General features: G+C 38.4%; 2 protein-coding genes across 14 annotated transcripts in view; one reads left to right on the top strand and one right to left on the bottom strand.

The window, feature by feature from the left end:
- LOC126187484 (ferrochelatase, mitochondrial) overlaps positions 1-5,099 on the bottom strand; it is a 68,717-nt gene extending 63,618 nt beyond the window's left edge. Inside the window, exon 1 of the mRNA XM_049928591.1 lies at positions 4,803-5,099. Coding sequence (XP_049784548.1) covers positions 4,803-4,830 — 28 coding nt within the window. The 5' untranslated portion in view covers positions 4,831-5,099. The remainder of the gene's footprint in view (positions 1-4,802) is intronic.
- Positions 1-27,012, top strand: part of LOC126187485 (L-seryl-tRNA(Sec) kinase) — a 115,088-nt gene that overhangs the window by 76,150 nt on the left and 11,926 nt on the right. The window contains exons 1-2 of one of the 13 annotated variants that reach the window (XR_007537738.1): positions 5,292-5,477; positions 9,383-9,568. The exons of 1 other annotated variant lie outside the window; for it this stretch is intronic. Coding sequence is in view for 1 of the 12 variants with exons in the window: in XM_049928592.1 (XP_049784549.1) it covers positions 6,398-7,384 (987 nt within the window). In the remaining 11 variants the exon portion in view is untranslated. 11 more of the 13 variants (XR_007537734.1, XM_049928592.1, XR_007537735.1 and 8 more) reach the window with 11 other exon arrangements.

Here is a 27,012-nt window from a genome sequence, read left to right as displayed (position 1 = left end):
TATTGCATTTTCTATGATTTGAAATACTATCAAACAACCCACTTTCAAATCACAGTAATGGCTGTCACAGTGTGAGCAATCTCTATCTCTCTTTTTTAACTTTAACTGAATTTTCCTTTGATTGAGGTCTGCCATCAATAATACGCATAGTATCTCACAAAGATTGAGCTAGTTTATGAAGAAAATACATTTAGTCACAGTCGAGTGACATACTGCTACACTGATATACTGAACTCTTTCACATAAGAGTTAAGCTTATTTGAAGTTTCTATTCCACTTCTAAAGACACTGATAAAACAATGTATTTTCTTCTTTATACAAAATTAAAAAACTGCAAATGACAAACTTCAGACTGACATGGTTGACAAGGCTATGTCTTTCAGTATTCTCCCCAATGATAAAATTCCAGCCTATCTCCTCTTTTAACTATAACATTAATTTAATGGAATTACTGACATGCTGAGGAAATGCTGATTTATGAGCTCATCCTGCAAAAATACATGTTCAATGTTCATCTATAAAGAAAAATTACATGAGTTAGTCCCATCAAATTAAAACAAGAAAATACATCTGAATAAATAGAAATGGAAATTTAGAAGAAAGCTTATGACGTCAGAATTCAGATGTTACCAGAATGATGTCTTTTATACGCAGAAACAGTGATAAGTAAAACTTAAAAATTGCAGTTATTCTACAGACAACAGTGAGCCAATATGAGGAGATAACAAGGGAATGGGAGCATGCCAAGTTAAATTTCTCCATAATCATCCTCTCTACAATATACAAATCAAACTACACAAAGGCACATGACAGGTAATCACTGAGATTTATTTCTCATTTAAAGTACGATGCACAAAAGTCACTCAAATTTAATTATAAAAATCATAGCAATTTTTCCCTAGTTAACAGTTTTGATTTACATTTGATCCTGTCTTGAGATTCACATTTATTTATCAGCAATTTCTACTGAAATAAGTTGCAAATCTGATTACTTTTGATTAAAATTTCCTGAGTAGAAGAGTCTCTTGAGCGAATAGCACAAATAACCATTCAGCACTTTAATTTAGAAGCCCCTGACATATAATAACATAGCATAATCCATATCAAAATTGTAAATCCACATACCAATACTGTAAATCCACTTGGAAGATTTGTGCGAATAGCTGTCAGATTGTGAAATAACCTGTAATGCCCAATTCAGAAGCCAAGTCAGACATATCTCCAAATTAGCTTTCACCAATGATATCGAATCAACCACTTCAGACAGGAAATATTCACATGAAATGCTGATCATTGCCAAATATCTCAACAAGTAGGCTAAGAGTTTCTAGCTTTTAACCCCATTAAGGGCACAGAATATAAGAACTCCATATTACGCATACTTTGTCAACATTTTTATTTGATTAAATAGCAGCTCCAGCTATATAAAAAACATATCTTACTTAGTGAAAATAAATACATTACATGCATCTGGAGCTGCTATTTAATCAAATATAACTACAGTTGTGGATGACCTATGTCAAAGATGAGGAGTATTTTGTACAAAATAATAAATATTTTTATTTGCCCTTCAAAGAGCATATCAGCACAGTAACGAGATAACTTTATTGTGAAAAGGGGAGTTACTACTCACCATATAGTGGAGATGCTGAGTTGCTGATGGGCACAATAAAAAACTATGTTGCTGATGGGCACAATAAAAAACTATCACACATACAGCTTTCGGCCAGTAAGGCCTTACTGGCCGAAAGCTTTATGTGTGACAGTCTGCAACTCAATATCTTCCCTATATGGTGAGTAGCAACTTTCCTTTTCATAATATTGTTACAATCCTTCCTGGATTTTCTACTGTTTGATTAATGAGATAACTTGCAATTTAGAGGAATGCAAAGCACAAAATTTATCTTCTGTTTCTAATGTAACTATATACCTTCATGAATATTATGCAGGGGAATCTGAAATCTGCCACCAAAATTTTGGAGATCATTCAGGGATATCTCCTGTGTATTTTGGTATATGGAATCTGCAACCTCTGGCAACTGATTAGAGTGATAACATAATTATGATTTAGTCATTTTGTTGTTCCAGTTAACTTTATTTCTGTGAAAATGTCCTCACAACAGTGAACAAGTCTGTGATACGCAAACACCGAAAGGTAAAATACAAATCACAGAGTAATGCAAGTACTGTGATATAGTTGGCTTTACAGCAGGAAGAACTCACTGGGGTGTAAATGTGCCATTTTCCACAGCACAATGTGATTACTGGCCAAATCTTCCATTGCTAAACCTATCTACACTGCTGTGTATCACTGTTAACGCAATTAACACTACCTTGAATGCAAGCACTATCTTGAATGCACACTGAGGTGACAAAAGTCATGGGATAGCAAAACACACATATACAGTTCGTGGTAGTATCATGTATATGAGTTATAAAAGGGCAGTGCATTGGCAGAGCTGTCGTTTGTGCTCAGGCGATTTATGTGAAACACTTTCCTAAGTGATTACGGCTGCATGCATGACAGGAATTAACAGACTCTGAATGTGGAATGGTAGTTGGAACTAGACACACGAGACATTCTATTTCAGAAATCATTAGGGAATTCAATATTCCCAGTTCTGCAGAGTCAAGAGTGTGCTGAGGATACCAAGTTTCAGGCATTGCCTCTCACCATAGCCAACAAAGTGCACGATGGCCTTCACTTAATAACCAAGAGCCATGCCATTTGCATGGAGCTGTCAGTGCTAACAGACAAGCAACACTATATGAATAAATCGATGTGGGACGTATTCATTAGGACAGTGCAGTGAAATCTGATGTTAACAGGCAATGGCAGCAAATGATCAATGCTAGTGCCTTTGCCAACAGCATGACATCATTGCAGTGCCTCTCCTGAGCTCTCGACCATATTGGTTGGACCTTAGACGACTGGAAAACAGTGGCATGGTCAGATGAATTCTGATTACGGTTGGCAAGAGCTGATGGTAGGGTCTGAGTGTGGTGCAGATCCCATGAAGCAATAGACCCAAGTTGTCAAAAAGGCATTGTACAAGCTGGAGGTGGTTCCATAATGGTGTGGCTATGTTTACATGGAGTAGACTGTGTCCTCTGGTCCAACTGGACCAGTCATTGATTAGAAATGGTTATGTTTGGCTGCTTGGAGACCATTTGCAGCCATTCATGGACTTCATGTTCCTAAACAAATATGTTTTTTTCCATGGATGACAATGCCACAATTGTTCATCATTGGTTTGAAGAACATTTTGAATAATTCAAGAGAATGATTCAGCCACTCAGATTGCCTGACATGTGTCCCATCAAACATTTATGGGACATAATCAAGAGGTCAGTCTGTGCACTAAATCCTGCACCAGTAACACTTTTGCAATTACAGACGACTATAGAGGCAGCATGGCTCAATATTTCTGCAGGGGATTTTCAGTTACATGTTGAGTCCATGCCATGTCAAATTGCTGCTCTATGCCAGGCAAAAGAAAGCCTGATGAGGAGGTACCATAACCCAAGGCTTTTGTCACCTTAGCGTAAGGGCAAAGAGGGAAGTAGGCATAACTGTTGTCAAAAGCAAGTATTTTGGGTGAATGGAACAAATTTGTTTCAAGCAAGGCATATGGTAGTCCCATATACGTTGAGATCTGTACTATCATACAAATATTTTCATTACAATGCTCTTACTGAGAGAAATGGTAGTAAGAGATCAAACTAAATGTAGTCACCCTACAACAATACACTGAAGACCATGAGTGCCTTATACAAAAATATTCTGTATTTGTCTCTGAACAACACCTGAAATTATGTCAGTGGAGTTTAGGTTCATTTCCATATAAAGTCAGTTAACAAAGTTTCATGTACCAGCATTAAATGATTACTCCAGGGAATACAACAACCCTTTACGTATCGCTCACACAGTGATCATGAAGATAAGATTAGAATAATTACTGCACACACAGACGCATTCAAACAATCATTCTTCCCACACTCCACAAGTGAAAGTAGGTCTAACAGGAAGAACCCTGATAACTGGTACAATGGGATACACCCATTGCCATGCACCTCAAGGTGGTTTGCAGAGTGTAGATGCAGATGTTGGAGCAGATTAACAGTACTGGTACATCCAAATACAGTCATACTTGGTTTAATTTTTTTCACAAGTCTCACAGCTGTGTAGGTACCAACTACACTATCTGGCAAGTCAAATTATGCAAAGAAACCACGTTAATTTTATGTAATGCATGGTGAATGCTATCTGTTTCCTGGATACTGTACGCTGCAGAGGGGTGAAAAAAAGCAGTGGCAGGGGATGGAGGTCGAAGATACTGTATCAACCAGGAAGAAGTAGAGGGAAATATAACTGTTACGTGCACTGTAGAAGTTATATCTTGCTTCGGAAGTTCTCTAAGTGTCAAATTTCTGTCTGCAACCTTATTACAATTCTTTTTGGGGAAAAGAAAAGTAATTATGACTCCATAACACTGTAATTACTAATATTCGCAGATGAGAACGTTTTGTATCTAACAAATGCGGCGAAAGTATTTGAAGAAAGAGTAAGACGAATTGGATTGTGTTTTACACTGTCTTCTCTCTCTCTTTTCCCTCAAATCACAGATAATTTGTCGGTCTTGTTTACTCGTCGGCAGAGCGTGGCAGCTATGCCTGCACACTCTCTACTTCTAAAACTTTTTTTCGTATTATGTGACACACACACACACACACACCACACACACACAGAGAGAGAGAGAGAGAGAGAGAGAGAGAGAGAACGTACTGCAGAAAGCACTTACCTATTACGAAGCGTATAGTGTTCATCATGGATTGACTCAGAATTTCAGTATCTGTTTGGACTATCTATCAAAAATCTTCGCTACAATTTCGCTATTTAGTCTCAGGACGACAATCGCGTGTGAGAGAACTACCCTAATGATGACACCAAAAGTGCTCGTCACTTCTCTGTCGTGATGTAACTGTGGCCACAAAAAATAACAAGACAGAAATAATGGTTCTCTTGATAAAGAAAGTTGCTTCATGAAGATAACATTGTGTTTATATAAACAGCTGATCTGGTCTAAAGGACGCTTTCATGCTTCTCGTTTTTCATTTCACCAGCATGCTGCCAATATAACGAAAATCCTTGCATACGTCAGCCGACACTGAGTCGAGAAAGACAATACATAATATTTTATTTGGTGTACATATCATGTAGTCTATACCACAAGGCAAGAAATAACTTGAAAACTAGTTTCTGTCTGTTAATTCAAGTAAGCAGCTTGTTAATACTTTTCTTGTCCAACCGAACCTCTGTTTAGACCTAATCATAAAAACGCTGAAGCGCCCATTTTTACATCTGGGAGCTAAAATTTGCAATGGATTTCACAATAAGACTTTTACTATGTCCCGATTCGTGACATCCTTACAAGTATCAAGCAAGTTTCCACTGATGTCAGGCTGTCTTTTAACAGGTAAGTCAGATAACAAGACACTTAAAATAATGGAGTGGTATCGGCAGTGAGTAGCACCCTAACTTATTTATTCATTTTTGGGATAATACATTGCTAAATTTGCTCAACTTTTGAGTTATTCTTCTATTAGCTTTCAGAAAATTAGAGGTGTCTCGGTGCTAATGCGCACTGATATGGGTGTGGTTTTGTAGTTATATCTGATTGTGTTACAGCTATCGAAAATTTACAAGTTTCCCGTAATTCGGGAGCAATAATCAGCACTTGTCTGCTGATATAGTTCATGAATACACGCCCAGATATACATCATCGTATTTATAAAAGATGAACTTTTGTTGCAAGCTCACATCTTACACTCCTCATTCCTACGCATGTTTTGCTTCGCTCTAGCTCTAGACGGAAGCATAAAATGTGATGGTTGTGAGTTTAGTGGCAACGCGTCGCAGGAATATGGTGGTACAATGTAAAATATGCTGTCAGTAGTTGCCCGCATAGTGCTATTGTTGGTGGATCTATATAAATTATTCATTTTTTTGTTATTTGTATTAAAATCATACGAGTGTCTTGTTCCAAAATTTAGGTGCTTTTCAAAATGTTTTCGCTTTTTATTTCTTCAGTGTTGGTCACACATTTTCGACAGTTGTTTGTTTTTTTGCGCTAAAGAGTGAAGTGTCAGATTCAGTTTTCTGTGCTGCAGTGACAACTTTGAGAAATGGTGTGGAGTTGCCGGCAATCGTGTTGAATAGTTGATTATATCGAAACGTTTAATTTGTTGGAAATAAGAGCTCACTGTCGAAGTTGAATAAGCAGATGCCATGAAATAATAGTAACGTTATGTAGACATTGTCAAATGAGTTTGGGTTAAGTCTTATTTAGTAATTGTATACCAAATTACTCTTAAGAATTGCAAATATTGTGCTGTCATGGAAAATAAGGAAAGTGAGATTGTGCTGCTTATTTTACTTGGTTTGCCAGCTAGTGGCAAAACAACGTTATCAAAAGTGTTGATGAAGTTGAGTGGCGACGTTAATGTTTCTGGATCCGTGGGTGAAAAAAATCACAGTATAATTCATATTTGTTATGATGCATTAGTGCCACTACTTTCGCTTGGACAAACTAAGTGGAGTGAAACTCGTAAGAAGGTTGTTGTCGTAGTTGAAAATATTATTTGCCTCCTGAAAACACAGAACTATTCAGAACTAGACGACTACTTGCAGTTTATGCAAATAGAGAAGACCAAAAGGCACATTTCACAAGCTACAAATGAAACTACAATGGTCCTCATAGATGACAATATGTATTACAGTAGTATGCGGTATGAATATTTTAAAATGGCAAGAAAATATACAATAAGTTTTGCAGAAATCTGTTTACACTGTTCAGCAGAGGTGGCTTGTAGTCGCAACTCACAGAGATCAGATGATCGTGTGGCACAAGATACTATTATTAGAATGGCAGGGAAACTGTGTTGCCCCAGTAAGAAAAATTCGTGGGAGAAATGGTTCTGTTGTCTCTCTTCAGAATCGCCATTTGATAAGAGAGATGCACAAGCTGCATTCCGGGTTATAGAGGATAGCCTTAAGGAACCAGTTTTACCTGTGAATAATGAAGATTATGAGAATGCACATAAAAAATGTGCTCCTAATCTCATTCATGAAGCTGATATTGCTCTGCGGAAAGTTATAGGTAGTAAAATAAAGCAACTATCTGCAAGCACCACTGCTGGTAAAAATAAGCAATCCTTAATTTTAAAGAAACAGTTACTCCTACAAGAATTGAAAAGTGGTGTTCTGGAGGTGCCAGAAGCCATATATAAAATGTTTGAAACCAGAAGTGATGAACTGCAGGAAGAATTACAACAGTGGTGGCTAACTTTTTTTTCAGAGGAGTGTGTAGGTCCAGTACAGTAAATGCAACTGTGAGAACTGGCAGAAAGCACTGGAAACACAGGTAACTTCACAAATTTTGTATTGTGATCGTGTACCAAAATAACAACTACACAGTAGTTTTTACTTTAAATCATGGTTTTTAATTAATGAGCTATTGGTGTAGTTATCTTCCAACTGAATTGGGATTGGCCATATGGTAAATCATCTAGATATCTTTGTGTATTACTAAACACTGGATATAAAATGTATACTGGCTATAGCAAGGAAAGTGTTTATGAAGAAGAGAAATTTGTGAACATTGAGTATAGATTTAAGTTTCTGGAAGTCTTTTCTGAAAGTATTTCTATGGAGTGTAGCCATGTATAGAAGTGAATTGTGGATGATAAATAGTTTAGACAAGAAGAGAACAGAAGCTTTTGAAATGTGGTGCTACAGAAGAATGCTGAAGTTAGATGGGTGGATCACATAACTAATGAGGAGGTGCTCAATAGAATTGGGGAGAGGAGGAATGTTTAGCACAACTTGACTAGAAAAAGGGATTGGTTGATTGGACACATTCTGAGGCATGAAGAGATCACCAATTTAGTATTGGAAGGAAGTGTGGAGGGTAAAAATCATAGAGGTAGACCAAGAGATGTATGTTGCAGTAGTTACTTGGAGATAAAGTGGCTTGCACAGGGCAGAGTAGCATAGAGGGCTGCATCGAACCAGTCTCTGGACTGAAGACCACAACAACATTACTGAAGACTAACATGAAGCATCTGATTTGAAAGTGTATCCTCTAAACCATTTGCACATTGTACACAGATGCATTGCAGCTTACAAGAAAATCTGAGTTCGTCACAGAAAATTAATTTGTAAGACATGGTGGTAGTCCTACAGATCAGATACTATATGGACTATTATCCTAGTTCACTAATGCTTGCTGTATTCTGGTAGTGAATTTTAGTGTCAAGAAGTTTTTAGCTACAGTCAATTACATGAGGTAATTTGTGTGCAACATCAGACACGTTTTGAGAAACATCTCCTTAAAGTCCTTTCTTGAGAACATCTGACTTAGAAAATAGCACTTTCCAGTTGACACAATCATGTTTTTAATGTCCAATAATGTTCCTACAGAGACTAGACACTACATTAAAGTGTAAAATGAGTTTCTTACAAAATGACAACATAGCACTTCTCCTTAATTTTAATAAAAGAAATACTGCTGTCTTTTGTGTGCATTTTTAATTGGTGTGGGTTCAGAAAAGGCCTAATGTATTGATACTTCTGCTGTGAAAGGTTCATCACTTCAAGAAGCAGTTATTGGGGTAGTGATACATATATGCCAAACACTACCGCATCAAGGGTGTCTGTCTGCTCCTAAAAGCAATTTCTTTTATTACAGACAATGTAGGTGAAACATTGAAGCAGCCCTACAAAGTTTTTTATTATTTTTAACAATATAATGAAAAAGATGGATTGCTACTCACTTTATAGAAAATGCATTACTTCAGAAGAAAGGATTTTGGCTGAGTCATTTCGTTGCATCTGTCTGTGACTGAGTGTCTCCTCTGTATGGCAGGTAGCAGTCTATCCTTGTCATAATATTATTGTTAGTCCCTTATTTGATTTTTAATTTATAATTGTCACTGCTAGGAACACACTCTTTCTACAAAGCAACTACAGCTTGGTGGTGCCTCGAGAGCAATTTGCGACCCTTTATGTTGTTAACTTTCAGTGTCATGCAAGGTGCACTGTTATTTTTGCACATGAAAACTTTTCTGCCTGGCATAAATTGTTTTTCTGTTTTATGTTCTTATCAGAAATGGGCAGTCTGAGGTTATATGTAATGAATTTTTCAGAAAATGCCGTAAAATGGAGCATTTAATGAAAATTTGTATATGATGTCTACAGAAAAGATTCTACATGTATGAATGTTGGGTAACAATAACCATAAGTTTATCCTATCTGTATAATATCTAAATAAATGTCTCTTGAGACTTCCATAACAGATTTATAGTTCAGTTCTTGCTGCAGATCTCTAGAGGAAAAAGCGTTGGTCGTACTGAACAGAAATGCAGTCAGTGAATCTAGAAGGATGCAGCATTTCAGTGGATGCAAAAATGCTCGCCCATGAGCAAAAATAGCATCACAAACTTGGAAAATCATTTAATATCATTCCAAGATGCATGAACAATATTTTGAAGAAGTAAAAAGTAAGAGGTGAGCTTTCATAATTTGGAAGAGAAACTGTAGTCATTGTTATAGAATAGATACTGTTGTAAATGATCGTGCTAATAGACAGGTATACATGGATGTTTTAGAGTTTGATGCAAATTCTTGCTTATTGTAGAACTTAAATTTCACATTTTCTCAAAGTAATCTTCATGAAGTTCTTTCATCCACCAATCGCATAGTAAAGGCTCAAAAATACGATTCCCGGGAAAGTGCTATTCTGGAATTTTTCAAAACACAGTGCCTTCATGGAGATCTAGACAAGGCCTGTGTGTGCTCGAGCTAGGCAATAAGGTGGACATTTAGGACATGTTAGTTGCTCCTCATTATGTTTAAGCTAACACACTTATTTTGACCGTGTGAATTATAATAAGCAATTGGATTCGATAGTTACAGCAGCATGGATGGGGAACTTACTCCCAAGGTACATGCACCACTTCAACACATGCCCGATCTACAATTACCATAATCTTTATGAAAACTCTCGACAAAATGCTATCATTAATATTTTCGGTTCCACCAATTAGTGCCGTTTATTACTGGTTGCGTACAATGTGCACACTTGCGATTGTGATGATGTTTGGTCTGTGGGGCACTCAACTGCGCAGTTATCAATGCCCGTACAAATTCCCAATCTTTGCTCAGCCCAATCTCTCCACTTTCAGGAATGATGATGAAATGATGAGGGCAGCACAAACATCCAGTCATCTCAAGGCAGGTACAAATCCCTGACCCTGCCGGGAATCGAACCTGGGATCGCGTGCTCGGGAAGCGAGAACGTGACCACGAGCTGCGGACACTTGTGATTGTGTTTTTAAGAAGGCTCAGTAGGGATTCTCACTCATGCACCAAAGCACATGATGAGTGCCAAACAGCACCCTCCTAGTATAACGTGGATTCCCTGTCAGCAACACTTATTCTGTGGATGAAAGATGCGTTCTATTTGATCTGTCTGGGACAGGATTGATATCTGTACCCTTACAGACTCATCAAAAAATTCTTCAATCTTTTGCTCCATGTGATTAAGTTATTGCAGTCGAACAGGGATATTCAGTTATAGTCTTCAGATTTGACCAGGGATAGTAGGAAACGTGCACCAAATGTTTAAACAATGTGGTGGCCGTAACATTATATCAGTGGTGATATTTTTTTTTAAATATATATACATATATATCTAAAAACAAAGATGATGTGAACTAAAGTGCTGGCAGGTCGATAACACACATACAGACACAAACATACACACAAAATTCAAGCTTTCGCAACAAACGGTTGCTTCATCAGGAAAGAGGGAAGGAGAGGGAAAGATGAAAGGATGTGGGTTTTAAGGGAGAGGGTAAGGAGTCATTCCAATCCCGGGAGCGGAAAGACTTACCTTAGGGGGGAAAAAAGGACAGGTATACACACACTCTCTCTCTCTCTCTCTCTCTCTCTCTCTCTCTCTCTCTCTCTCTCTCTCTCACACACACACACACACACACACACACACACACACACACACACACACACACACACACACACACAAGCAGACATTTGTAAAGGCAAAGAGTTTTGGCAGAGATGTAAGTCGAGGCGGAAGTACAGAGGCAAAGATGATGTTGAAAGACAGGTGAGGTATGAGCGGCGGCAAATTGAAATTGGCGGAGATTGAGGCCTGGCGGATAACGAGAAGAGAGGATATACTGAAGGGCAAGTTCCCATCTCCGGAGTTCTGACAGGTTGGTGTTAGTGGGAAGTATCCAGATAACCCGGACAGTGTAGCACTGTGCCAAGATGTGCTGGCCGTGCACCAAGGCATGTTTAGCTACAGGGTGATCCTCATTACCAACAAACACTGTCTGCCTGTGTCCATTCATGCGAATGGACAGTTTATTGCTGGTCATTCCCACATAGAAAGCTTCACAGTGTAGGCAGGTCAGTTGGTAAATCACGCAGGTTCTTTCACACGTGGCTCTGCCTTTGATCGTGTACACCCTCTGGGTTACAGGACTGGAGTAGGTGGAGGTGGGAGGGTGCGTGGGACAGGTTTTACACCGGGGGCGGTTACAAGGGTAGGAGCCAGATGGTAGGGAATGTGGTTTGGATTTCATAGGGATGAACTAAGAGGTGATTTTGCTGTTTGATTGAGGAAAAAAAAAAAAAAAAAAAAAAAAAAAAACTTAAGTTGCAAAGGAAATGTCCCATATACAACAAAACTCAGTGCTCATACAAGCGTCTGCCAACAGCAAAATGTGTCAAACACAGTAAGAGGACTAGGTAATGCTTCATAACAACAAATTGCCTCCGACGAGCGTGATGTCGCAGCTGTTTACAGTAGATTTGTTTGAGCAGTTGCGAGTGAACTCGTACACGTGTACAGTTGAGTAGCATATGAGTAGTACCTTCTCCCGCTTCTGGCAACAGAAGTGTGGCTGTATAAGCAGTAGCAGCAAGCAGTCAGATGCTACCCAGAAAAATTTTACTGGCGCGCCCAAGCTGCCAGATTCACGCATGCACAACAGGCCCAGATTTAGGGAGTGGGTGGTTAATCGGCATATCTTCCCCGGACAGCAATTTAAGGGGGGGCTGGGGCGCCAAATTCATATTCTCGAGGGGAAAAAACCTTGTTTCACAAAGTGCCTAGCATCCAGGGTACGTTGGTCTATCAATTATTTTCATGATTTTGAAATGCATCCCTGTTGGTTTTTGAACATTAAGTTGATTTCCGAAGGAATCATAAGTTGATTTTTGAATATGCGCATAGTGTATGTGATGTCTCTGCCAGGGGAATCCCCAATGCATCTAGAAATAAACTCTCCTGCAGACAAAAGGGGACGGGGCTATATGAGCTGAGCAGAATAAAGCCAAACGGGTGGATGCCAATCGCTGTCGGATGATAATCACTGTTTGTGTGGTTGCTGGGTTTGCGAATGATCAGTATTGTTATAATTACTAGCGAAATCCGTAGGTTCAGACTACCAGAATGGAAATAAATGACTAACAGGAATAACAGGTAAGAAAGATTACGTATTATCTTCGCGTTGTATCCAAGAAAATGAATTTTGGCAGAAAATTTTTGGCCAGACCGCTACACTAGTAAGGGCCAGTTGTACAGTCCCTGGCTAGCAGCCGCTTAAGTTCTATTTTGGGAGTAACATGGAAAATGTATTGTGCGAGCACGTAATAATGCCTAACTGGGGAATAAACGCGGGATAACTAAGCTGGGTGATTGTGACAGGGTTAGTGAAGTTAACCGGAGAATAAGTTTTGACACTGGAAGGAATAGTTATAGAATTAGTGATGACAAGATTGTTTATTAGAACGAGGAAGGAGATGAAACGGAGATGCCACATAAATTATGGAAGAATACAACAATTCCAAAGCTATATAAAAATTTCGTGCAATTACTTTCTGATCTCATGCTTGAGGAACTGGAGCATATGAATGACTGCAAAACTATTTCCTAACATAAAGATTTTTGCTTCTAGTAGGCCTAATAGGTATTTCATATTGGTACTTCATGAATTATATTTTGTCGTGTTATAAAAATGACCATTTGTACCAAAACAGTCTCGTTTATTTGGTGTGTGTTACAACTGCTGCAGTATTAGGCAGGCCCATTTTGCTTTATGTAACAGACGGTGTCAAAATACATGTAATGAAATCGAGAAACCGCACCTGTCTTGGGGTACTATTTGTATTAACAGCTTTTTCAGTATTAGAGAATGACATTTTGTTTTTTCATATAGCAAAATGTTTGACGAACTTTGATGAGGTAATAGTTTCTTTCCCAGAAAGGAAAGCATGCTATGTGTAGCTGTAGCAAGAGTAGAGAGGGAAAAAATGCCAGGACTTAAGGACTGAAGAAATGTGTATTTTCTTGCTTGTCTCTTGTCTTTACTGGTTCTATGTAACCTATATTTAATTTTATGTCACACAAAACAGCAAGTTATTAGCTAATAGGCAATAGAGAGTGCAAATTTTCTGAAGAGTTCTTGTTCCCCCAGTTACAAATCATCCCGTCCAGTATTAAATGTGAGTTTGTTTTAAGATGGGCAGGATGTCAAGCCGGCCTACTGGAAGAAGGATAGGCACCACGGAACATTTTAATTTCCATTGTCCTGGATATAGTTTGATGGCATCCATTAAAAAATATTACATGTCTGAATTCCACAGAGCGAAATACAGTGACATGCGGTAGAACAAATCTGTGTGAAGAGGCGTGGCAATGCACTTTGGCACACTTAAGACCAATAACATGTCTTACATTTCCTCGAACATGTATTTTTTACGTGTCAGATTCTTCAGAAAGATGTGTGCTACAAAATGAAGATATTTTTTTGAAAAGACGATTTTTCGATTTTTTTTTTTTTTTTTTGTTTTGGGGGGGGGGGGGGGGGTCGTACATCAAATGCTCTGGGGAGGGGAGCGGGGGGTGTCACTGTCAAGTATTGCCTCGGTCCAGAAATATCGTAGATCCAGGGTTGATGTATAGAGCAGTCTGAATTATAGTGGGGAGGTGGGTAGTCTCCATCTGAGCCGTGTTTACATTTAGTGATTTTGCTGTTTCCTCTTCATTTATTGCTCTCATATCAAATGAAAACAAAACTGATTTTTGTGGCCAGGAGCTATCAACTGAATTACAATACATTCACATAATTACAGAAGGCTATAATATGTTGTTAGTTTCAGATTTTATTTTATTTCCACCTTTCTGACAGTCAAGGGGGAAACCACTTAACAAAAGCAACGCCTCTCTGGCCCAGCTTGAAATACTAGCCAAATTCCTTTCAGAGTATGCTGATACAATAGTTCCATATTTAGCAGTCGTATACAACAGCTCACTCATAGAAAGTTCTGTACCTGAAGACTGGACAGTTGCACAAGTCACACCAATACCCAAGAAAGGAAATAGGAGGAATTACAGATCCATATCACTAACATCAATTTGCAGTAAGGTTTTGGAACATATACTGTGTCGAACATTATGAATTACCTTGAAGAAAATGATTTATTGACAAATAGTCAGCACGAACTCAGAAAATATAATTTTTGTTAGACACAACTAGCTCTTTATTCTCATAAAGTAATGAGTGCTATTGACAGGGGAGTAAAATTGATTCCGTATTTTTAGATTTTCAGAAGGCTTTTGACATCGTTCCTCACAAGTAACTTCTAATCAGATTGCTTGTACTATGGAGTATGGCCTCAGTTGTGCGACGGGGGTTCTGAGTTCCTGTCAGAAAGGTCACAATTTGTAGCAGTTGATGGAAAGTCATTGAGTAAAACAGAAGTAATATCTGGCATTCCCCAGGGAAGTGTTATAAGCCCTTTGCTGTATCCGGTCTATATAAACAACATATGAGGAAATTTGAGCCGTCCTCTTAGATTGTTTGCAGATGATGCTGTCATTAACCATCTTGTAAAGTCATTATATGATCAAAAACAATCATTAATGATTTAGACAATATATCTGTATGGTCCAAAAAGGGGCAGTTGACTCTAAATAATGAAGAAATATTGTCATCCCACGTGAGTACTAAAATAAATCTGCTGAATTTTGGTTCACAATAAATTGCACAGATCTAAAGACTATAAAATCAACTAAATACTTAGGGATTACAATTACAATTAACTTAAATTGGAAAGACCACATTGCTAATGTTGTGGGTAAAGCAGGCCAAAGGTTGTGGTTTATTGGCACAGCACTTACAATGTGTAATAAGTCTATTGAAGATATTGCTTACACCATCCTTGTCTGCCCTCTTCTGGAGTATTGCAGTGTGGGATGTGCATCAGATGGAACTGAGAGAGGACAGCAAAAAATTCAAAGAAGGGCAGCTTGTTTTGTACTATTGCAAAATAGGGGAGAGATTGCCATGGACGTAATATGTGAATTGGGGTGGTAATAATTAAAACAAAGGTGTTTTTTGTTACAGCAGAACCTTCTCGTGAAATTTCAGTCACCAACTTTCTCATCTGGATGCAAAACTATTATGTTGGTGTCCACCTACATAAGGGGGAATTATCATCGTGATAGAAACCAGAGCTAAGATTAAAAGTGCTCGTTTTTCCAATGCACTGTTCAAGAGTGGAACAGTAGAGAAATATCTTGAAGGTGGTTTGATAATCCCTCTGCCAACCAATTAATTTTTGAATTGCAGAGTAATGATGTAGATGTAGAACAAGAAATAAAGCAGGCAAACATCTACTCACAAAATTTCAAACACTGAACATTATTTCTCTAGGGTTAGAAGGTGCAGGTTCAGCCAACTGCTGTCTTCGCTAATATGAAGGACTGGTATAAGATTTTCGAGAAGTGTGCTGACTGAATCCAAAGAGTACACTTGATCTGCCTTTTCAATCATTACCTGAACCTGAAGCTTTCCCCCATTGTTAAGGGAAGATGTAGGGCAAAATTGTGAAAAAGTTTGAATTTTTTTAATTGCATAACTTATTATATTGATTCTTTAAAAATAACATCGCAAAGTTTCATAATCAATTTCTGGCTAGAAATATGTTTTAAAAAAGTTTGTTTGGGCATCTGTGCCTGTCACGCCCCCTCTTTCCATGCAGCAATCCACACCTTCTTTATGCTCAAAATTTTTTGTGCCTTAATTTTTCATTCACACAATTGAAACGAAATGCAGATGAATCTAGAAGGCTATGAGAAAAATTATCCTTGCCTGTTCCTCTGTTTACAATACGTTTAACATTATATGCTACAAACTTAATCAGTTTTTAGTCTTGCATATGTCAACCTGTTTTGCTTGAAGTGGGTCGTAACAGTGGACACACATACAAAAAAGTAAAGAAATGTCGAATTTCAGATGTAAAAGGTATAGGTAATTTAAATAACAATGTTACAGATGCTGCTCCTAAATGCAAAGAACAGTTATTGACAACCTCACCGAGTTCATCGAAGAAGAAAATTAGTGAAGGAATTGATGATGCTATGTACAATACTAAAGACAAGTTTTCCAGTGGACTTAGGTTGATTGACATTGAAATGCTTGCCCATATGATTAACGTTTCATGTGCACATGGTAATTCTAGGTCAAAGGGCATTAGACTGTATGATGACAGTGACAGAATTGGTGTTGTTAAGTAATATACATATTTTGTGTTAAGTTTGTAAATATGACAATATTATGAAAAGGGTAGTTGCTACTCACTGTATAGTGGAGATGCTGAGTAGCATATAGCACTACAAAACGATTGTTAGAAAGTGAGCTTCTTTGAATTGAACATGACCACAGTCTCTAGCAGCTGAATGCCAGAGACAGTGGTCTCGTGTGTGTGTGTGTGTGTGTGTGTGTGTGTGTGTGTGTGTGTGTGTGTGTGTGTCCAAAAGCTCACTTTCCGACAGTATTTCCGACAGTATTTTTGTTAGGCGTATCTGCCACTCAACATCTGTGCTATATGGTAAATAACGTAAGGATTGCTTGCAGCCATACAGTACGTTGACAAATGCTTGCCAGCCGAGCTGTCTGGAATGCTGACAATTTGCTTGGTCAGTAGACGCGCGTCCAGCCACACTGCGACGGAGAGTACGCGACTGGCCGCCGTCTACAGCACGCAGTATTAACTAGCGCGGCCTCGGGCGTGAACATGTCTCTTTTCTTAGCTCACCATGGAGCCTTTGATATGACCGTAATTAGCCGGTGTTTAGTATGTCAGACACAGTGATGATGGGTGCACGCAGCGTGCGTGTTTTATAATCCGCCTTTCTTAATAAAACTGTTTAAGCTTACTTCTCGTATTACCATACCTAAAGGACCCCCCCACTTACAAATCCTGACAAAATATTCCTGCAATCATCATTGGGGGCAACAACACAAACTACCCTCTTGTAGAAGTGGTGTCAGCATGGGGATAATTATGGAAAATCTACAGTCCTGAAGAGGTGCAGCACAACGTGAACTTCGAGCAGTAACAGCATGAACATCTTCCGGCTACACGTGGACATCCAATGCTGGAATTCACATTTGTCTACTCCAGTTTGGCTAGAATATGAAAGGCAATGATGGATTTTTATTTTACATTTGAGTGACTCCATGGCGTTAAATTAGACAAAATGTTGCAATCCAGTCAGAGTAACGTTGTCGATCTACAAACTGTTATTAATGAACTGCAAGAAGAGATTCAGCGGTTAAAAGCAGAAAGAAGTGAACGTAACATTCCAAGAGACTTGTCAAATGATAGTTCATGCAGTACAGGTGTAACTACAATAAAGAATTTTTCATTATTGTGTTCAGTACAATGTTTAGCAGGAAATCCGAAGATGATGTGAAAGCGTTTTTTTCGTAAACTTGAGGGTGCCGCCCTGTTAGGCTCATGGGCAGATTCTGATAAGCTAGTGGTTGCCAAATTAAGAATTCAGGGAGCTGCACAAGGTTTCATTGGCACGGAGCCTACTTTTGTGAAAACAGAAGATTACAATGAGTTTAGAATGATTGTTGTTCAGAGATTTAAACATAAAAACACGATCAGATTTTACAGAGAGCAGCTTCACAGTTTGCGAATGTGACGAAACGAACCTATTGAGCAGTTTGCCAACAGAATTTGAAACATCAACGCTCAAATGTACGAGTTAGTAGAAGGTGGAAATGAAAATCACATTCAGTTGTTTGAAGCCAACCAGAGAGCCTTGGACACATTCATTCATGGGTTGCACAGAAAGAAAGTAAGCAAAGCTGTTAGATTTGCATGATGTAAAACATTCCAGGAAGCCGTATTATCAGCTGTTGGTTTCGTTGAAGTACTAAGACTGAATGAGGCGCAGAAACAAGAACGCAGAGTTTCAACACAACGGTACAATGCTACAGATGCAATAAGCAGAGTCACAAGCGTAAGGATTGTAAAGAGAATCAAATCTGCTATCATTGCAGGATGTGGGGTCCTGTTTTGAGAGATTGTTGCAACAAGAAGAAAGGTAATGCGAACAACAGACAATCTGCCAGATCTTTAAACGAGTACGGGGACATACGGGCCACCACTCCGTCCACCCATTGCTGTGGACAGTGATTCCTGTTAGTTCCACAAAAATCAGACCGAAAAGGACTTCGTGATAGGTGCTGTATATCGTGGGAGAAAAATCAAACTACCTATTGACACAGGAGTACAGACCTCATTAATGTGGTGTTGCATAGGTAAACAGGATAATTGGAAACCACCGCTAATAAAAGTGCGAGGGTTAAATGGAGGAAAGCTGTGTAACTATGGAGAAGTTGATGTAGAATTAACTCTCGGCCAAGGCCAAGATAAAGGTGAAAATAAGGATAAATACACAGCAAGGGTGCAAGTAGTTTCATATAACGAAATGCGTTACGACGGTGTACTTGGATTCGATTTATTGTCTGCTAATGAGGCAGACATATTTGTTGCAGAAAGAAGGATCAGACTAGGCCGTAGTAACTACAACCTAGGAAATCATTCTTCAGATCGTACTCAAAGGAGCAGCAATACTGACGCCATGGGAATGGACCGCCCAAACAATGCATCAGTTCAGACCATCTGAATCAATGTTCAAATTGATCAGCCTCAACAAATGCCCAAGGCAGCAGGAAAGACAATCTATGTTGAAGTTAAGTCACCCCGATGCAAGGAAGGAACTTTGTTATTAATTGAGCGATCCGAGAAAGTAAGTTATTGGCTACAATGCATTGTTATTTTGCTAGAAGTGTAGGTGTCGCTACAATGGTGAGACAGAATGTTGCAAAAGTACAGGTTCCAATAATGAATATGAGCAGTGAGGATGTTGTTTTGCCACGAGGAACAAAACTTGCTGAAATGTCAAGCGTAAGTAAAAGTGACATAATACAGATTCCAGATGAGGTAACAAATGCTGCAGTTATAAACACAGATTTTTTGTAACAGTACCGCAAAAATGCAACGAGGAGACAAAGTTAATAATGAACTGAAGCAAGATTTCGAAGAAGATAGAACATTTGACAGCTGATGAACAGAAGATTTTAGCGCCTGTTTTGTTGGAGTATGCAGATTTATTCCGAGACCGTGCAAATTTACCTGTCACTCAGTTAGTTCAGCGTCATATTCATACAGGGAATGCAGCCCCAGTCACACAGAAACCTTGCGGAATACCATTCAGTCAAAGAGAGTTGGTAGAAGACATTGTTAAAGAACAATTAGAAGCCAGAATTATAAAACAAAGAGATCCTTCATACCCACCGTGGTGTTTGCCTGTTGTAATTGTAAAGAAGAAATCAATTTTTGGAGAACCACAGTACCGTTTTTGTGTTGATTACTGATCTTTGAATGCAGTGACCACACCCGACATTTACCCCTTACCAAATTTAGTGGAAACCTTGGATTACTTGGGCAGACGTCGCATTTTTTCAGTATGTGATTTAACAAGTAGTTATCACCAGTTAACAGTGCATCCAGATGCTCAAGCAAAAACTTCATTTGTAACAGCAACAGGAGTATACAAGTATCTTCGTATGCTATTTGGACTTCGTAATGCTCCAGCTACATTTCGGCGCCTGACGGATTCAATTTTATGAGGGCTCACCTCAACACAAGCACTTGTTTACCTTGATGATGTAATAAATTTTGGTGAAAACATGAAGCAGCATACTGAGAGACTACAAGCTGTTTTTGAGCATATAAGAAGTGCAAACCTGTCTTTATCAATAGATAAATGTCATTTTGCACAAAGTAAAGTTAACTATCTTGCTCATGTTATAACTAGTGAAGGTGTTCGACCTTATCCAAAATTAATTGAAGATGTAAATAATTTTCCTGAACCACAGAATTTGAAAGAACTACAATCATTCCTGGGATTGTCAAATTGCTACAGACGATTTATAGCCAGTTATGCGAATATAGCACGTCCAATGACACAGATACTGAAGAAAGGAGCCACATTTAATTGGTCAACAGAATGCAAAAAGGCAATAGAAGAACTTAAAACTGCTCTAACCACAGCCCCAGTGTTAGCCTATCCGGATTTCAGTAAACCTTTTATTCTTTCAACAGATGTATCCAATTTTGCCATAGGTGCAATCTTGTCTCAAGAAATTGATGGTTATGAACATGCAGTCTCATTTGCTTCCAGACAATTAAACAAAGTAGAATGTAATTTTACTACTACTGAGAAGGAGCTTTGTGCTTTGGTTTTTGGTATAATACATATCAGATCTTTCTTAACAGGAAGAGAATTTACAGTTATTACAGATTATGCCACACTTAAATGGTTATTGTGCTTAAAGGATCCAAGTTCCAGATTAACAAGATGGGCATTAAGACTGAGTGAGTACCAATTTAAGGTTATTCACCGACCTGGTAAACAACATGTGAATGCTGAAGCAGCGAGTCGAAAAGTCAATGTTTGTGTTGCAATAAGTCGAGAAGAAGAGTTAAAGGCAGCTCAGGAAGAAGATCCACAATGCAAATTATGGAAAAATGATCAACGTTTTGTCGAAATAGATGGTTTATTGTACAAAATCACTAGTAAAGGAAACTGCCTAGTTATTCCAAAAAGCATGAAAGAGCAAATCACGATAGAGCAACACGATTCTTTATTATCAGGACTTTGTAGTAAAAAAGCAACAAACATAAAAATAGCTCAAATGTTTTGGTGGCTGAGCTGCAAAGCTGATGTTGTCGAGTTTGTTTCGCAATGTGATTCCTGTAAAAGACGGAATAATGTAGGAAAAAGTAGAGCACCATTGCAAGAACAGGCAGAAACAAGTGAACCATTTGAACGAGTAGGACTAGATGTCGTAGGACCATTGCCTAAGACTAAAGATGGAAACAAATACATATTGACAATGTCAGATCATTTCTCTAGATACCTACTCATGATACCAATACCTGATCAGAACACTGAGACTATAGCTAAAGTTTTTATAAAATAATGTATTCTTGAGTTTGGACCATCATTAAGTATAATTAGCTACAAAGGAACGAATTTTATGAGTGAATCACTTAAACAGACTTGTAAGTTCATGCAAATAACTCAGTTAAGTCTACACCAGCATGTCCTGAAGGAAATGGGAGAGTCAAGCGAGTCCACAGAACAATTATTAAAATGGTTAGCCATAATAGGAAGACATCTGTCCAGATCATCAAACAGGAATTCCAAACTGCATCAGGATCCACTGCAAGTACTATGGCACTTAAGCGGGAGGTGAGAAAACTTGGATTTCATGGTTGAGCTGCTGCTCATAAGCCACACATCACACCTGTATATGCCAAATGACGCCTTGCTTGGTGTAAGGAGCATAAACATTGGACGATTGAACAGTGGAAAAACATTGTGTTGAGTGACGAATCATGGTACACAATGGTGATCCAATGGCAGAGTGTGGGTATGGCAAATGAACGTCATCTGCCAGCATGTGTAGTGCCACTAGTAAAATTCAGAGGCAGTGGTGTTATGATGTGGTCGTGTTTTTCACAGAGGGGGCTTCCACACCTTGTTGTTTCATGTGGCATTATCATAGCACAGACCTACATCGATGTTTTAAGCAGCTTCTTGCTTCCCACTGTTGAAGAGCAATTTGGGAATGGTGATTGCATCTTTCAACACAATAAAGCACCTGTCCATAATGCACGGCCTGTGGTGGAGTAGTTACATGACAAAATGTCCCTTTAATGGACTGGCCTGCACAGAGTCCTGACCTGAATACTATAGAACACCTTTGGGATGTTTTGGAACGCCGACTTCGTGCCAGGCCTCACCAACCAACATCGATACCTCTCCTTAGTGCAGCACTCCATGAAGAATGGGCTGCCATTCCCCAAGCAACCTTCCAGCATCTGATTGAACATATGCCTGCGAGAGTGAAAGCTGTTATCAAGGCTAAGGGTGGGTCAATACCATAGTGAATTCCAGCATTACCGTTGGAGGTCGCCATGAACTTTTAAGTCATTTTCAGCCAGGTGTCCGGATACTATTGATCTCACAGCGTAGTATGAGAGATAAATAAAAATAATGAAATTCACATGCACAAAGATTCCATGTAGGAAACTAATAACTGTGAGAAGAAATAAGAGCAATTGAAACAGTTAGTATGCTGATTAAAATGATGTGACAAAGACTAGAAATAAAAAAAATTGAAACCATTTAATTGAATAAAAGTAATGATTGCAGAAAGATTTAAAAATAAAGTTTCAAAGAGCCTCATGCATGTGAGGATTGCACGATAACTATTATGCTACTGCAACAGTTTCATGAATATTATTATTTTAAAAGCTGTAGAGCAGCATGCAAAATTCTGAAATTATTATTATTATTATTATTATTTATATTTAATTACCCCCAGACGAAAGCCCATCTGGTTAATGGCTGCAAGGAGTGATATCTTGGACCTTAACCTACATGATCGAATCTATAAGTTTCAAAAAGTCGTTCCCACAGTTTTGGACCTCTCCTTGCGAATTATAATTGCAGACTGGGTACATTGCATCATTCTGCGACCTTAGGACTGTATGAAGTGCTGTGCAGCTATTGAGGGTTATCTACCAGTATATACCTACATCTAGAAACGTACTCTGCAAGCCATCACATGGTGCATGGTAGAGGATACCTTGTACCAGTGCTGCTCATAGACTGAAGGAAAAAAAATTTATAAGCCCTGATTTCTCTTACCTTCTCTTTACAGTCCTGAAGTGTGACATGGTGGCAGTAAGATTGTTCTGCATTCTGTACTCGTAACTTTCTCAGTAGTGCTTCACGAAATGACATCTTCTTCCATTCAAGGATTCCCATTTGAGTTAATGGAGCATTTCTGTAATATTCGCTTGTTGATTGAACCTGCCACTAACAAATCTAGCAGAACACCTCTGAACTGCTTTTATGTTTTCCTTTAATCTCACCAAGTCAGGATCCCAAATAGGTCAGCAGTACTCAACAGTGGGTTCTGCAAGTGTTGTGTGCAGTTTCTTTTATAGGTAAGCTATAATTTCATAGAATTCTCACAATAAACCGAAACATTTGCCTTTCAAATCGCAAACCTTTCATCCTTGTTATGTTTCTGTTGGTTTGCAATGTTACACCTACATAATTTAATCGACATTACTGTACCAAGCAGCACACCACCAATACTTTATTCAATTTGAACATTACAGGATTGCTTTTCCTACTCATCTGCCTTAACTTACTTTTTTCTACAATTAAAGCAAGCTGCCATTCATCATGCCAAATAGAAATTCCATCAAAGTCATCTTAAATCCTCCTGCAGTCACTCAATGAATCACTACAACATGGTCAGCAGCCACAAATTGCTGCTCACTCAATCTGAGAGGCCATTTACGTGTGTAGAAAACTAGTGGTCTTATCACACATCCCAGGAGCACTCCTGCCGGTACTTGTCTCTGATGAACACTTACATGGTTCTATTAAAGTCTCTGAGCCACTCACATATCTGAGAATGTATTCTGTATGAGATCTTTGTTCACAATCTACAGGATGACATTGTATTAAATGCTTTTTGTGAAGTTGAGGAATATCGAATCTGCCTGTTGCCCTGCCTCCATAGTTTGCAGGATACTGTGCAGTTCTAGGGCAAGTTATTTTTCACCTGAGCGACATTTTCTAAATTTGTGTAGAGTTATGGATAGGTGTTTCCCTGTCTGGTATATTCATACTTGGAATATGCTCAAAAATTTTGCAGCAAACTGACATTACACCTCTTGGCCTATAAATTTGCTGGTCAGTTCCTTTACCATTCTTATATGCGAGGGTTATCTGTACTTTTTTCCACTTGCTTGGGACTTTGCATTGTGTGAGAGATTAGTGAGAAATGCAAGTTAACTAAGGGACCAATGTGAAGAGTCCTACCTCTGTAAACCAAATAGCGATACCACCAAGAAGTGTGGCTTGCTCACTTTCAACCTTTCAGCTGTTTTTCAACACCAGCATGCCTATTTATATATCCTCCATATGGAAGTTTGTGTGGAAGTGGAATGATGGTACATCTTGGTACGATCCCTGCGATGATTTTGTAACCATGAATTTAAATTTTCTGCTTTTCTTTTGCTGACCATCAGAATGATCTACAAGTAACTTAATAGAAGCCTTAAATCCACTTAGAAATCCTAGAATCTTCTAGGATTCTTGGCAAGGTCTTTCACTACTGATGACATTTCTGCATTTTAGTTTGAACAAAGAATGCATCAATCTCTGTTTTCTCATTTTTTGAATTGTGTTATTAGACCCCAGTGGGCCTGTATCATTAATGGACTTACTTACTGAATGCTTCACCAGAATGTGATTTTCAGTCTGTTTGAACTCTGCTCATACGTCTTCTGTATCCATATTTAATCTTATAGATGTCCATTCATTGTTGAAGTAGGATGCTAAAAACTTCTTCAAGTGAAAATTTGCTTAATGGCTGCAGCATTGTCAGCTTCAGCAATGTTATTTGATAAATAATGTTTTTGATAAAAAAAAGTGAGCAAAATTAGCTACTCACCTTGAGCTGATTGGTGTGTCATACTTATAAAGACATTAACGCCATTGAGATGTTATTAACTTTCAAGCCACACCTCTTCTTCTAGTATAATTGAACACATTCAAGACAACCATACAGATACTTCCAGTTTGTCCACCCAAGCTGACAAGTGGAAGAAATCATGTCAGTCATTTTTGATTGAGCTAAAAAGGAAGAAGAAGATGGAAACTGCTTGCAGGCTAGTGAGAAATAGTTAACAGTGTGATGACTGGCCTACACTTCTTTTCATATTGTATACCGTGATGCAGACAGCTTGGATGTAGATGTGATTACCCTTTGTAATATAGTAGTTGGGCTTGCCACCCCATGATTATGCAGAAGGAGAAGTTGATCTTAAAAAAGTGAAAAAGGTTGCAATTGGATAATATTTTTTATGATTTTCGTGAAGGCCTTATGTATCACTTTGTACAACTTTTTGGTAATCAATCACTTTCAGAAAAGACTGTCAACAATGGTTTTGCAGAATTTTGCCTTGGATGTGCTTCCAGTTGTGAAGGCTGACCAAAATTAGTTGTTGGTTTCAAAAAGCATCAACGCTCTACACATCATCATTTGGAGAGGATTGGTATGTGACTTAACAGTGAGGTAGAGGCATCCAAAGGAATATGTAAGATGCCAGTACATTTGATTTCGCATGGACATTCAGTTTTGAAAAAGGATCTGTTCTAAGGGACAATTTGTTCACAGCTCAAAAAAAGTCTTTTGTCAATTAGTATTAGGAAATATTTAAAAAATTCGACTGAGGAAATGCAAAATTTGTATCCAACAAAACTTGATATATTTGTATGATCTCTAAACTTGGCAGTAATTGACTGTATGGATGTTCAAAGATGAACTGAAACCAAGAAATGTTCTTCTTTCTTAAAGCACTCCCAAAAGAATGATCACCTTTTTCTTTGGTTACACTGGATGTATTGTCACTATTGCTTTAATGGATCGGACAATAGTTAATGCTGAATGGTATACAACAATGTGTTTGCCACAAGTCCTTGATGAAATCAGGAAAACAACTGAAAACATTGCATCAGTCTTCTTCGTGACAGTTACAGCTGTCACACAGCATGTTAAACAGTTCATTATTTATTCCATGGAGTTTTGGGATTGCAGCTGAATGATGTCGATTTCTTGGCAGGATATTTTGGCTGACAACCATTCAGCCCTCTGCAGGTGAGAATTGTGCACTGGAGATTGCTAGTTCATATTGCTAAATTAGTACCAAAAATTGGCATGATGATGCATACGCAGGGGCAGCCCCTGCATGAGTGATGTCTGTTGAATTTAGTGCCCTCTTTGAAAATTGCTCCACCTATGGCGTGCAGGAGCATGCATAATGGTGGTGATACATGTGCACTCTGTTGGAATGTGGGGTTGCACAGTTAAAATTCAAATGTCAAATTAATGAAATCAATTCAAGTTATCTTCCATTAGGAATGTGGTTGCACTCAATGACCGAGATATGACTTTCAAATAATAGAACACAGCAATCAGCCATCTTTTTCTTTCTGGTTTTATTAGGTAAATTTAGATTTTGGCTGGTGCCTAGAGAGTATGAATCTGCTTGAAATTTACGTAATGAGAGATAATTACTACTTACAGTACTGGATTAAAAGCATGGATTCTTGTTGAAAAAGTGCAAAAATGAATAATGTATCTAGGATAAATTTTCTTACTCTGTCAGCTGCAGATTTTTTAGACTGTCTGATTTTGCAGCAAACATAGTGCTTAGCAAAATGTCAGTTGTCCAATTACACACACACACACACACACACACACACACACACACACATATTTTAATGCTGACATAATTAATTTACCTCTAATTCTCTGTGGTTGCCGATCATACAGTCCATCCACTAAATCTTGATGATTAGCATATATATATATTTTAAGATGTCTTGCAGGATGGAAGAAATTATTGCCTCTTCTTACGATTGCAGGCAAGAGTCATGCTTGCGAACAAATTTTGGCACA

Source organism: Schistocerca cancellata, chromosome 5, assembly GCF_023864275.1.
Source record: "Schistocerca cancellata isolate TAMUIC-IGC-003103 chromosome 5, iqSchCanc2.1, whole genome shotgun sequence".
NCBI lineage: Eukaryota > Metazoa > Arthropoda > Insecta > Orthoptera > Acrididae > Schistocerca > Schistocerca cancellata.
The sequence above is the reverse complement of the archived record's forward strand: the minus strand, read 5'-3'. Positions and strand labels throughout refer to the sequence as shown.